The sequence below is a fragment of the Sarcophilus harrisii genome, chromosome 3, assembly GCF_902635505.1.
Source record: "Sarcophilus harrisii chromosome 3, mSarHar1.11, whole genome shotgun sequence".
Taxonomy (NCBI): Eukaryota; Metazoa; Chordata; class Mammalia; order Dasyuromorphia; family Dasyuridae; genus Sarcophilus; species Sarcophilus harrisii.
Genome location: NC_045428.1, coordinates 277,170,574 through 277,185,388, shown reverse-complemented (window position 1 = coordinate 277,185,388; position 14,815 = coordinate 277,170,574). Strand labels below are relative to the sequence as shown.

At 34.5% G+C, this 14,815-nt stretch overlaps 2 protein-coding genes across 3 annotated transcripts in view; one reads left to right on the top strand and one right to left on the bottom strand.

Annotated features, from left to right (window-relative positions):
- The window catches only part of FILIP1L (filamin A interacting protein 1 like), a 321,412-nt gene that overhangs the window by 181,016 nt on the left and 125,581 nt on the right, over positions 1-14,815 (top strand). Inside the window, exons 3-4 of one of the 2 annotated variants that reach the window (XM_031959560.1) lie at positions 7,469-7,730; positions 8,381-8,554. In XM_031959560.1, the coding sequence (XP_031815420.1) occupies positions 7,479-7,730; positions 8,381-8,554 (426 nt within the window). In that variant the 5' untranslated portion in view covers positions 7,469-7,478. Of the gene's footprint in view, positions 1-7,468; positions 7,731-8,380; positions 8,555-14,815 lie in introns of those variants that run through there. The other variant, XM_031959561.1, reaches the window with a different exon arrangement.
- CMSS1 (cms1 ribosomal small subunit homolog) overlaps positions 1-14,815 on the bottom strand; it is a 256,396-nt gene that overhangs the window by 239,579 nt on the left and 2,002 nt on the right. The gene's annotated exons all lie outside the window — the stretch shown is intronic.

Genomic DNA, 14,815 nt, shown 5'->3' with positions numbered 1-14,815 from the left:
CCAGAACAAATGAATGAAAAAATTAAAAGGCAACAGAATTTGGCTGAAAAGAGGAAAATATTTTCAAAAAAATATGAATCATTAAACAATGGATTTTTAACAAGAATTTAGAGAATTCTCCTGTACTACTGAATTCTCTGTGGCGACAAGTCATTTAAACAAAAACTAGATGACCATCTGCCAAGATAATTAATTGGATAAGAAGTTAGACTTCATGACTAAGGACCCATCCAACTCAGAGGATCTATGACAAATTTGTTGTTAAGAATAAAAAAAATGTGAACTTTGCTGAGGACCTATTTTATATTCAATATTTTGTTAGCCTGAATCTTTTCATGGAAGCTTAGGGCTCTTAATCCCAATTCTGATATTGCCAGGGAAACTTTAGGTTGGGGGCAAGAGCCATATAAAATTTTGAAAGAGACTCTCAAGATTGAATTGGAGAATTTTGCACTGAACATCCTGTTCAGCCTCTTTCTTCCTCTCTATCCCTGTCCATGGAGAAAACAGCAGAATACAAAAAAGGAAATGCTCATTTAATTTGACTGAAAATGGTAGAAAGGAGATAAAGACAAGCAATTGCTAAATTAGGTTATCTAGTTCTCAATGTGCCTTTTTTAGTCATCAGGTTTTACTGTGGTTGGCTAGATTTAGTATCTTTAAATGTTGGTGTCTAGGGGATAGTAGGAAACAAAATTAAACACAGAAACAATGTTCTTATTTTTTTTATTTTAAGATACACCAAGTTAAAAAAAAAAAGGCCAACATGCCCTTTTTCCTTATGTGGCTATGCAATGAACAACCTGGCTCTTCTGTAACTTAGCAGTATTAAAAGTCTATTTTTAGCCAGTATTATTGCAGATGAATCACATTTACCGTTGACAGTTAATATCCAGAGCCCAACCAATTCTACTAATGACTGGTCATCCTACACATCTCTTTCCACTCTTCTAGGGAGCTGAATTGCAGCTCAATGAAAAGGGTGAAATGCAAATGCAAAGCTAGCAAATACACTGCTCCAAACTGTAAGAAAGTATGGGATATTTATCAAATAAAAATATGTTTGGCAATGAATTGTTTGCATTCGAGGACCTATTTCCTATCCAAGGACTAAATATTGCTCAAGCCCAAGAGAATCAGTTCAAAGATATTTTCACCTGTGTTTCCAAACTAAAATTCCATCTCCTGCAAGAAACCTTTCCCTGCCCTCCTTAATGTGTGTGCCCTTCCTTGGAGGTTACCTCCAATTTAACAGGAGCTCACACCCATACCCATGCTTTACATTTGTTTGCGTGCTGTCTCTCCCTTTCCTTGAGCTCCTGAAGAGCAGGGAATGTTAGCTTTGCTTGGTATCCTCAGGGATTGGTGGAGTATCTGATACACAGTAGTCACTCAATAAATGCTCTAAGTCACTACTAATCAGAGAAATGCAAGTTAAAAAAAAAAACAACAAAACAACTTTGAGATGCTACCTCATATCTATCAGAATGATAAGATTACCAAAGAGGAAAATGACAAATTTTGGAGGGATTATGGAAAAAACAAGTTACTAATATCTATGGGTGGAGCTATATATTGGCAATTTGTAATTATGGCCAGAAAAGGTACCTAACTTCCTAGACCCTTTTACCCACCTATATTACCTGTACACCAACAGCTAATTAAAAAAAGCTTCATTGAAAAAATAAAAATAAAAATACTTAAAGACTCTACTTTTTATTCCCATTGTCAATCACTTTAATCCTTTTATGGAGGTATCCTAAAATTAACTTTCATTTTACCCTCTGGATGCTCCCATCTTCTTACTATCCTTTGTAATCCAAACTAACCAAAAACATAGTCTCAGGATGAAAATGTCCCTGGCTACAGCAATTTAGAAGCTAACAAGTCTCCACCAGTATAAAGTGATCTGCATTTGAAAAAAGCCTGAAAAAGTTTATTAATAAAGGACTTCAATGATATTCACAAATTTGCTATATATAAATAGGATACTTTTGCAAATATATCTACATACTTTCACCTATATATAAAAAGTACCTCAAAAGAAAACACTCTCAGTGAATAACTAAAATGATGGGGATTTGTGAATGCATAAATTCCAGAAGAATTTTTTAAAAAGAATTAACTGGACAAACATTAGCAAAAAGTACATTATTATGAGTTGTCAACTGTACCGTGGATTATTAAACAAAACTGTATATCATGACAACATCTATTACATAGTTCTAATGTAATAATCTATCTTTAGATGCACGAGTAAATTTATGTAAATCCAGGTACCTTTTGCTTGGTTAGTTCAACATCACCATATGTACTTTTTTTTTTTTTTAAACCACACATCCTTTCAAATATCATAGAGACTCAGAGATTCTATGGATTTTATAAACTTGTATTTATATTAATACACATTCAGCAATCATTCTACCCTACTAATCTGATACTGGAAAGTATTGGAGATTTTTATTTTGGGATGAAATTTCCAATTTGCTAATTACCTCTCCACAAATCAAGAAAATAATAGCCAATTCCCTATTTGTCTTCACAGACAGCTAAAAATAAACCTAGCATAACTGGTTTGGTCAATAATCTTAATTAAGATCACCCAGCTAATGCTGAACACTATCACACAGGAAAACAAAACAAATTGTCACTTCTACTAAATAGTACTGTGTCCATAAAAATGAAGTCATCTATCATGAAGACATAAAATCACCCAATTTCAGTGCTGGATGATTTCAACTCCAGTTTTACTCAATCTAAGACCAGTTTTGTGATGAAGGCATGTTGTTGTTGTTTTGTTCACTAAAATCTTGAAATCAAACAATGAAGGAGGGGTGTTGGCTGATGATTACTTGTGGGAAGGAAAGAAGGAGGAAGGAATAAAACTTTATGATAATACAATTATGGGCAGATTAGCCAGTTTACTGTGTCTAACTTGCTGGACAACTGTGACCACACCTTTTATTTTGCAAGTAGGAAAACTGAGGCTGACAGATGTTAAAACAGCTACTTTAGAGCTTAGCCAAGACCAGAAGTTTGAAGAAATCCTCTCTCTACCACATATGCTGCCATTCCATGCCATTTTATTTAATTCAATTCCATTCAACAAACACTTACCACTTACTATGTGCAAGGTACTTGGTTAAGGGTCAGAGACAAAGATAACCTCTACCCTCAGGGAATCTAAATTTTATGGGGTAAAGAGGGAATAGAACATATAGAAAAATATACAAAATATATAAAAGTTAATACAAAGTAATTTCAAGTATAAAGGATAAAACACTAAAAATGATGGCAATCAAGAAATATTAATTAATAAAAATTGGAAACTGAACAGAATTTTCCTCCTCTATATACCCTTTCTAAAAGAATAAGATTTACATTGTCATTTCACATAAACAAAACAGTTGCTTTTTTTTGGTAGAAGGGAGAAAGGGAGTTAACATAAAAATCCCAGACACCATTTGGTATTTCCATATATCCTTTCCTAGCCCATCCTCCAGAGTCAATGACCAATGCATTAAGAATTTGCCAAGAGAAATAATGAAGTCACTGATCCTACAAAGTTTGAGAGCATCATCCAATTTGCCTCTTTGTTTTCGTCTTCAAGATGTTTAATTACTTCTTATTATTCCTCATTTGTGATTGTTGGCAGAAGAACATGTATTCTCAACTACTACTGTAAACAAGTGAGCATATTCACTCCTTTCCTTCAGTAGTTTCTGATACTACAAATAATTGGTTATTGTTAAATGTTGTCAAAACAATATGGGGTTGGCTTCATCAATGGATAAAAATGTTACCTCTTCCTATGCCCTAAATGATGAGAGTTCTGAAAGCACTCAAATCACTTTTGACATACATTTATACCTTGTAGAAAAACAATTCTCAAGTTGTCACACCTGTGTATTTAGATAATTTATAGGTCTTCAACTTAAACTTTTTTTCACTTACAATCCCTTTTCTGCCCAAGAAATTTTTATGTGATCCCAGCTATATAAGTATATAAAAATCAAACATTTACTGATAATAAATCTTAACTCTATGGCCCTATATTCACTTACAGAACCCCATATGGGGTCGTAACCCACAATTTAAGAAGTTTTGTTTTATAATATATGAACTATTCAGCATGTTTTAACTTGAATTCAAATGTTTGTTGGATTTGCTAAATAACTAAATGTGTTACATAAGACTAATATTAGCTCTATATAGATTCCACAGAAAGGCTTTCTAATTCAACTGCCTAATTTTATGGTCTCAAGATATGGTACTATTTATGAAACTTAGCTATTCAGCAGAAATTTCATTTACAAATCTTTGGATATGGAAAAGCAGAGGAGATGCATTAAGGGTTTGTCTCACTGGGTATTTGTAATATCAGCATCTAGTATAGTTCTTGAGACATATAACTAGCCCTTAATAAAGGCTGAAAAGAGAAAGAAAACAATTTTAGATGTTGAGAGGGAGCGTGTATTACTTGTAATCTACAAATTTACAGCCTAGAAGAGACAAAATTAGTACAATTTATATAGTTAAAGTAAAAGCCAGCATTTGATAAAGGACATAAATGTGGTAGTAAGTGACATAAGTATGAAAGATGAATCATCCTATCTTGTGAAAACAACCTGAAACTATCTAAGGGAACAGGCTTCAAATTCAAAGTATTGAAAAAGGAAAGAAGGAAAAAGTATTTCCCTACTAAAAGCACTTACTATGTGTCAGGCACTGTGTAAAGCACTTTGTAATTTTTATCTAACTTATCTCACAACAAATCTGGAAGGTAGACATTATTATTATTATACCATTTTACAGGTGAAATAACTGAGGCAGACAGCACTTAAAAGAGATTTGCTCTGGGTCACACAGCTAATAAGTGTCCAGGGCTTAATTTGAATTCAGGCCTTCTTGACTACAGAACTAACACTATCCACTGAACCACCTACATACTTCTTCCTTAGGGAAGGAATTTTATCATGTTTCAGAAGTTGATAGTGTTAAGGTAATGGTGAAAAACTTTTTTTTTTGGTGGTAGTAAGGAGGGTTATTATAAAGATTAAATAAGATAATATTTGTAAATTGTTTAGCACAGCAACTAGTACATAGTAGCAGATGTCTAACAGTCCTTTCTTCCTTCCTTCTTTCCATCCCTCTCCTCTTTCCTTCCTTTCCCTCTCTCTCCCTCCCTCCCTTCCTATCTTCCTCTCTTCTTTCCTCTCCCTCACTTTCTTCCCTCTCTCCCTCTAAGACAGCATGTCACAGACATTTTATAGAAGTAGGTAATAAAATAGTTGACAATATAGCATTATTCAAAATTATTACTATTTTTAATAACTACTTATTAAAATTGTTATGTATTTTAAAATTTTCATTCCGGGAAAGGGTCCATAGGTTTTACCAGTCTGTCCAAGGGGTTTGTATAAAAGATTAAAGGTATAAACCCCCCTAATTTTGCTATCCCTGCTTCATTTTATAGATAAAGATACTGAAACCTTAAAGGGTTAAGTTATATTCCTAAAGTTGAATTTACAAGGGGAGACAGAGCCAAGAAGAGAATGCTGATTTCCATACTAACCCAGCATTCTTTTCAATACTGTAGTGCAAAGTTTCAGTCAAGGAACCCAAATGGGACTAGGAGCAGATCTTTTACTATTTTAATCCAAGACTGTTTGACCTAGAAGTTTTTGCTAGGAGTACAGAACATTCTGTTAAACCTCTTTGTGATGGATAAGAGGTTATTCTTGATTACTCTGCAGCAGTGAAATCACACTGCAGGAGGGAAATCACAGATAAGTATCTAAAGCTTTGGCTAAGGGAATCATCAGAAAAAGTACTGGACCTGGTGTGAGGAAGACCCAAGTTCAAACCTTCCCCAGGTTGTATGACCCTGGACAAGTCATTTAACCTCTCAGCCTCTGTTTCCTCATCTATAAAATTGGAATAATAACAGCATGTATAGATCAACTGAGATTACTTGTAGAATCTTTTGTAAGCTTTAAAATGCTATAAGAATGCTAGCTATTATATCTTTTAAAAGAAAACTGTGAGCACTACGGCAAAGAAAAAAGGATCAGATCCAAATATAGGATTCCATTAATATACACATTTAGAGTTAAATCATTATTGTCATTGGATTGTAAGCTCCTAGAGGGTGGGGATTATTTTGTGCCTCTTTTTTGTATCCCTAGAGCTTACCACATACCCTGGCACTTAGTAAGTCCTTAATAAATGTTTACTGGTTGGTATCAGTTAAATGTCAGTTTAACAAAAACTTATTCCTTGATTAAAGGAATGTGGATGCTTATAAAGGTGTGAAAGGCTAGATAGATGAAAGCAAAGATATATTAATATATGCAAAATTTTATCAATATGGGCATTTCCTTTACTAATACAGACCATATAACCTTACTTGAGGAAAACTTGTGAGATATTGTTCCACATAACTATAGCTTCTGCCATGTGATTTCACTGATGGAACAATGTCAATATAATGATGGTTCAGCTTCATTGCTGGTGGCTTGACTGACTGATCATTTAAAACAGGATCCTATGTAAAGGGGGGAATTTGAAAAAGGGAGACAATAGGATCAATGATTTCAGCATTGCAGGCAACACACCACAAGGAAATATTCTCCATCAGTGCAGTTCAGCAGCTAATCTGCAATTTATCGTCTTAGAGATTTATCCAGGAAAAGTGAAATGGCTTGCCCAGACTAACAAAGCTAGCATGTATTAGAGACTGAATTTGAATTCAAGAAGTCTTTCTGGCTCCAGGTCCTGTGCTCCATCCTCAATGTCACCTACATCCGTAATACCTGACACTAGCTGTGTGACCCCAGGTAAATTATTTGACACTGTTTGCCTCAGTTTCCTTATGTATAAAGTAGAGAAGGAAATGGTACTGGAGAAGAAAAAAATACTGCAGTATCTTTGCCAAGAAAACCCCAAGTGAAGAGTCAGACACAATGAAAATTACTGAACAGCAGTAAGAATAGTTCTTTGATAAGATTTCTTAAACCTTTTTTGTGTCAGAGATCTCTTTGGTAATCTAGTGAACTCTGATCTCTTTGTAAAATAATGTTTTTAAATGCATAAAATAAAAAGGCAAAGGAGTACAAAAGAAACCAATTATATTGAAGTACAATTATCAAAAATTTATAAAAAGAAAATCATGTACCTCTTGGTTAAAAACCAAAGATTATGACAATTCAAAGATACTTAGGAAATTCAAATATATTTCTATTCAAACATATAATGAAGGAAGCACATACTTTAAAAGAGAAAACTAGTTTGCTCATAGAAATATAAAGTAGGATTCAAATTATTAATTTGCTAATATTCTTCTACACAGTTTATATGTTTTGGTCTTTAGCTTTGACAAATATATTAGGAATGCAGATGTGTTTTGTTAAAAATGGAAAAAGCCACCTCTATCAAGGGTTAAAAATTGCTGATTTTCTCATTCTAGACACTGAAAAATGCCTTCCAGAAGTAGCTGCCCTGAACACATACCCCAAACACCAACCAGCAAATACAGTGAGAATCCCGCCATCCAGGGCATCAAAACAATGAAGAGGGGAAATAAAAAGAATGATTCTGGCCTTGAAACCAGTCCTGTCCTCAGAAGTCCCAAATCAGATACTACACAGAATGGAAGTTCTCCCAAAGAAGCCAATCTCTCGAGAGATGACTTGTTATTCCTCCTAAGCATTCTGGAAGGAGAAGTGCAGGTCAGTTACATTTTGAGTCATTATCCATATTACAATTTTAAATTTGGTATACATTTGGCCACACATTCATATGTTATATGCATTTGCATGCCCATGACAGCCTATGGTTATGCGTGCGCAAGCACAAGCTCCCTCCCCTCCACATCCCTTCTGCCAACGAGGAAAGCAATTAATCATCTTTAAATGAGCTGTCATTAAGACATGCTATTGGAATGCATGTTGTGAAAGGTCACATCCTCAGCTTCAATGCACAAACATGCATCTATAACAATAATACCAGGTGACTTCTGGGGTGGTTTTCAATAACAATAGCTGCTTTTGTACCCAGTTCTACACTTACTATATTAACCTACTGGAAAAGCCTAAAAGCAACTGTTGAGACTTGGAAAATCTTGTTACCTACATTTGAAAATTCAATGAAATAAAAAATTAGATGCTAGTTTAAAAAGAGGTATCAAGTTAACTAAATACTTATAGGTAAGATGAAAGTAGGAGGACAAAGGAACCCATCTCCATTGCTATCTCTTCAATAAGAACTACAATTTAACATTAACTATGTTTGAAATGTCAGAACTATTGTTATACTAAATAAGAAGTCACTTGCTGCTAATTCAGACAGCCTGTTTTTAATGTACCTTGTGTTCCAACAGGCTAGAGATGAAGTCATAGGCATTTTAAAGGCTGAAAAAATGGACTTGGCTTTGCTGGAAGCTCAGTATGGATTTGTCACTCCAAAAAAGGTGTTAGAGGCTCTCCAGAGAGATGCTATTCAAGCAAAGGTTGCTCCATGGCAGGAGGACATCTATGAGAAACCAATCAATGAGGTATGTACCACATAAGGTGCTCTAACAGGAAACCTTAAAGTATATTTGTAAGATGGAAGAATCTGACAGCTTAGCCAAGTACCAAGCTTAGCTTGTAAAAACCTTCTTTTGTATTCTTCAATATTCAAATAACTAGAAGAGGAAGCATACTAAAGGCAGAATATGACATGATACAATTCAATACCATATGGTTTAAGGAAAATCAAGAACAAAACAGCAACAGTATTCTTCTGCTAAGTTTTCTTTCCCAGATATCAAACTGAAACTACCAAATGATAAAGAATTTGTTTAACAGGAAAAAATGAGAAGACAGAGATTAGAACATCTTTCAGGGCCTTGTAGGTTAATATCTTAGGCAATAATAAAAAACATAAAGTTCAACTGCAGAAGTTAATTTTTTTTTAACAGTGAGGTATTATGTCATAGAAACTTTGAGCATGAATGGAAATGACCTGAAGAGCTATCCAAGAAACAATTTTTGAAAACATATACTTCTGTCATGTATTTTGCATAAGTGCATACTTTCTTTTTCCTTCAAAATTTCAAAAGCAGCAAAAAACTTTTCAACACCAAGTTTGCTCAGCAATTGCAATGGTAAATATAAATAATGTTCTAAACATGGCAACCATGGTGCAAATGTATAGTGGCTTCTGAGTCTTTCTTTGGCTGACACTTCTCAATTGTCTTAGGATTGTTTTAGCCTTTTTATTTTCCTTTGAAGCCTTGATGGGATTATCTTTTTAATCAATTTCTCATTTAAAAAAATAAGTTAGGGAATTCGAACCACATACTTAAACTGAAGATCATGACGGCATAATTTGGACAAACTTCTCCACATGACTCTGGCAGCAGAGTTCAGCACTGACCTCTAATATCCTTGCTATTCTCGTCTTGTATGTCTCCTGAGAAAGAGACTCCCAGCCTTGCCAAATTGTGAAGGAGTTTGGTCATGTAGATCAGCATCTCTGAGGGGTTGGGCCTAGACCACCCAAAGTTTGCTGACTTATGATTTAATCCAAATTTTAAGCATGGGGAGCCAAAGCGAAAACTCAGGAATATTAAACCATTCTACTGGCTCCCAACAAATTAAAAGCAATACAGGATCACAGACACATCCCCAAATACTTTAATAATTAGAACCCCCATCACCGGTTCCATAGTATGAGCCAACAAATTCCTACAATACAAATTAATAACCATAGGGTATATGCTGTGACAAAATTCCAAACCAAGTTGATAAAATATAGCAACTAGATCAACTCCAGTGCTATAGTATAGTAACATAAATTTCAGTTACAAAATAATTCTTTTAAAAACCATGCAAAATTAAAACCCCATTCATTTTCTCCAAATGCCTAAAATATAAGTACTTTTCTCAGCACAAAGCCTTAATGTAGCCATGTTGAATTTCTTTACTATTTTTTTTAATATATTCTGTTGATTCCTTCCTTCATTCTGCCGTCTACAACTTCAACTCTCATCCATGCCTTGAGACTCCATGAGTCTTTTTGAACCACATAGATCTTTCCCTACTCTGAATTCATCTTCTATGTATTGTCTACACAATTTGTCAGTTTATTTACAAAAAACATTATCTTATACTAGCTAATTATTTCACATCTTCAAGAAGTTTGTAAGCATTTTAGTCACTTAGTGTAAAAAGCCTGAAAAAGGAGGAGGTAGGTTATGAAGGGTTTTAGACACCTGAGGATTTTATATTTGATTCTGGAGCTGATACAGCTTATTGTGGAGAAGACAACATGGTCAGACTTGCACTTTAGATGAAGATCACTTTGTTAGCTGATTGAAGTATAGTCTGGAGTGGGGAGACATTTATGACAAGTAGATTCCTCAACAGGCTAACAGACACAGTAGCAGTATCAGAAGAGAGCAGAGAAAGTATTCAAGAGATATTACAAAGATAAAAATCTGAAGATGAAATACAGGGAGTGAGGGAAAGAGTGAGAAAACAATTATGACAACAATTCTGGATGATTGGTGGCACCGTCCAAGAGTAAAAGGAAAATTTGGAGGGGAAAGGGAATATTGGGGAGAAAGACAATGATTTCAGTTTTGGATGCATTGAGTTTATGATACCTACAGAATATTCAATTTGAAAGGTCTGAAAATGGAGATGCAAAATTAGATGTCAGGAAAGAGGTCAGGTCTAGATAAGTAAACTTCAGAATCATTAACATAGAAATAACTGAATCTATGGGAGCTGGGGAGATCATCAAATGAAATAGAGGGCGAAGAGAAGAAGACCCAATCCCAAACTTTGTGGAATTCCCATGACTGGCAGGAGGGATTAGAGTGAAGATTCAACAAGGGAGATCAAGGAGTGGACAGACACATGGGAGGAGAACCCTGAGAGAATAGTGTTCTGCAAACCTAGAGAGGAGAATTTAAGAAGTGTCAAATGCTGCAGAGAGAGATCAAGAAGGATAAGGACTGAGAAGGGGCCATTGTATTTGGCATTTAAAAACGATTAGTAACTTGAAGACTGCAGTTTTGATTGAATGATGAGGTCAGAAGAATTTTCAGAAAGTTAAGAGAAGGAAGGAAAGGAAATGGAGATACTTATTGTAGAAAGACTTCTCAAAAAGTTTAACTACAAAAGGCTAAATTAAGGGTATTAGAGAAACAGAAATGGAAGAATAAAGTGAAGTTTTTTTTTTTTGTTTGTTTGTTTTTTTAAGGCTAGGAGAAACATGGACATGTTTGTAGGCAGCTAAAAGATATTAAGAAACTGATGATAAGTAAGAGGGTGAAGATGACAGAAGGGGCAATCTATTGAGACAAGATGGAATGGGATTGCTTGTGCAGGTAGAGAGGTTTGCCTTGGAAAGAAGAAGGGCCACTTCATTGTGTGAGACAGGAGTGAAAGAGACATAGGAGTGATAGAAAATACTGAAGAGGGAAGAATATGAAGCTCTCAGCAAATGAATAGGGGAAAGGGAAATAATGAAAGATTTGAAGAGAGATGAAATTATGTAAAAGAATTGTTACAGAGAGTGGCATAGTGAATGAATTAGGTAGGTACAGAAAGAATGTCTTGTAACAGTGAGGGCCCAGTTATGTAACAAAAATTTGTATTAGACCCCATCACCAGTTTCATGATTTTTTTCCAGCTTCATTCAATGGTATGTGAGTAGGAGTAAGTCAGTGAGTATTGGGAGTGATCCAGGGTTGGGATTTGGCAGGGCAAGATCATAGATTTAATAAGGGGGCATAGAGCTCAAGAGAACTGGTTTACCACAGTGTCAAGATAGAGAAAGAAGAAGCTTAAAGGAGCTAGTGTAAGCATGATGACCCAAGAACTGAGGAGGTCAAGAGACTGTAAGTCATGACAACAGGACAATATGTTATTTCCTTTTACATCCTCTGACATTCAGATCTTGCATTTACTTACATGTTATTTTAGATATAGAATTGTAAACTAAGAAAAGATCCTGTTTCACTTTTGTTTGTCATAATCCCAGTATCTAGCATATGTCCATTACCGGTATATGCTTAATAAATAGATGGTGATTGATTATCTCTACATATAAAGGGGAAAACCCAGAGGTCTCAGGCCCTGTGAGTCATCCTGTGAAACAAAGATAAGGGAAGCTCTTTTATCTCTATTTTACAAGACTGGATGTAGTGGATATATAGCCTGTCCCAAAGTCCCATTCTCAGAGGATATATATATATAAAATTTCCTGATTTCTAGCATAACTCCTATTTTAGTTGATTAGTGCTTGCTTTATTACTCATTTATTTTATTGATATTTATAACAAGAGGTCTTGGGTATTGCAAGCTAAATAAGTTCTGTGGGAAAAGTCAGTCCAGTCTCTGTCCCCAGGGAGCTTATAACCTATAGGACGGAAAAGGAAAACAGAACCCTCAAATAGGAGGCACAAGAAAGATAGTTTGATGGACCTGGAATGGGTAAAACTCGAGTTCAAATCCTGCCTAATGTATTCACTATTTTTGTGACTCTGGACTTCATATCTTTCCAAGCAGTACAATTCTATAAAGATAAGTCTCCTTTTACCTAGTATTTTATGACTGAATATATTAAACCAAAAAAGAATGATCCAAGGTTCAACTTTGGATATACTACAATGTAAAGTTCATACCTAATTTTTTCCCTTTTAGATATTTGTGTATAGTAAGGAAAAAAAAAACATTTAACTAAATAAAACATACATGTAAATATATAAAATATATAAATATGCATATAGTTTTTTCATTTGCACAAAAGAAACCATTAACTCGTCTTGTCTCCTCTGGATTTTGACTACATATGGGAAATTTTCATAAAATCCCAACTCTAATAAGAGAAAAAACGTATATTTATAAACACAATGATGAGCAAAACATGAATGGTTATATCTGCTCTACTCCACAAATTGTCTTTGGCTAGGACCACTCTAAGAAATGGTATGTTTTATTTAACATGTATTGGATTGCCTACCAGCTAGGGGAGTGGGTGGGGAGAAGGAGGGAAAATTTGGAACAAAAGGTTTTTGCAAGGGTCAATGTTCGAAAAATTACCCATGCATATACTTTGCAAATAAATAAATAAAAATAAATAAATTCATTCCTTGTAGCTATGAAAAATTAACCAAGTGGAGTACACTGCAAGCTTGGTTATAAACTTTAGTCTATATCAATAAATAGTTTTGTAAAAAGAGACAGGTGCGTCTCATTACTAATAAAAGCTATATTGATAAAAAAAAAAAAAAAAAAGAAATGGTATGTTTTTGTCACCCTCTCCCTTGAGTATTCTTATTATCACCTTCCAGACAGATGGATAATATGAGCAGACTGCAGTGCTAAATAATTTTGCATTTACAGAAAGTCCTCAGTGTATAGGTGAGATATCTCTGCTGCCTCTGGAAGAGGTCATATCCTAAAATCTCTGGTGATGTTCCAATTATTGCACTGACTACTAGTGAAGCAACACTAGTGAAGCAACCTACTAATCCAGGTTGGAATGGAATCAATCAAGAAAACTAGGAAGTTTTCTTCTATTCTGTCCCTATTCCATTTTGTCCTTCCATCTTCTTCAAGTTCAAATGTACCATATATACATTAATGTCACAAAGAGATAGCAAAGGCCTTGTAAGTGGTAAATCTGTACCATAAAACATGTTTTGTTTTGTTTTTTAAAAGAGGTGCTAAATAACTATATGGACACACACATACACACACATATATATTCAATTTAACATATACTTTAACATATTTAACATGTATTGGTCAACCTGCCATCTGGGGGAGGGGGTGGGAGGGAAGGAGAGGAAAAATTGGAACAAAAGGTTTTGCAATTGTCAATGCTAAAAAATTACCCATGCATATATCCTGTAAATAAAAAGCTATAATAATAATAATTTTAAAAAGAAAATGAAAAGGTTCTAGTGGTAATTCCCTTTAATAGTTAATTTTTAGAAGATCTAATATTAAAGAATATATAAATGAAAGGAAACTTACAGTAAAGTATGTCTTTACCTTCCACAATTAGGAGACATGAGTCCTGGTTTCTGTCCCAATCTCCACCACTGGCCTGAAGTCTATCTTCAGTTCTCAAGTGAGGATAATAATACTTGTCACATACCTCACAAAAGTGTTGAAAGGATGATGGAATTAATGGCCATTTTGCAATCTGAGCTCTAGCAGAAAAGGTGCCAAGTCTCAATATAATGCCACTTTGCATTTGTCAAGAACCTTTCTCAGTGATATGCCAGAATTCATTATCTTATGGAAATGCTTATTATAAACACTTAAAGCAAGTAAATCACTTAGCCTTATTTAACAAGTATTTCCTTAATGCTTATTATCTTCCAGTCTTAAGTGCAACATCCTTGAAGATACAAAGTACTCTAAACAGTAACCATTTCATACAAGACTCATAAAATCACATCATATATAGTTCAACCTCCCACCCAATACAGGAATTCTGCCTACCACAATATTTATTAAATGAACAAATAAGGCAGATTAGAGGACAAAATTGTCAGTTAAATTAGCAGAAAGGCAAGACATGATGTGGGAGGAAAAACAGTGGATATAGATTCAGTAATCCTGGATACAAAGTCTGATTCTGCTAGTTTCTAGTTACTTGGACAATCTAATTCACTCCCTCATCAACTGTAAGGGGGTCTGGAGTAGATAATTGCTAAGGTTTATCCAACTTCAAATTAAACTCAAATGAAGAATCAAACAATATTGATTAATGCATTATCAAACAATAAATTAAGCTTCTACTATGT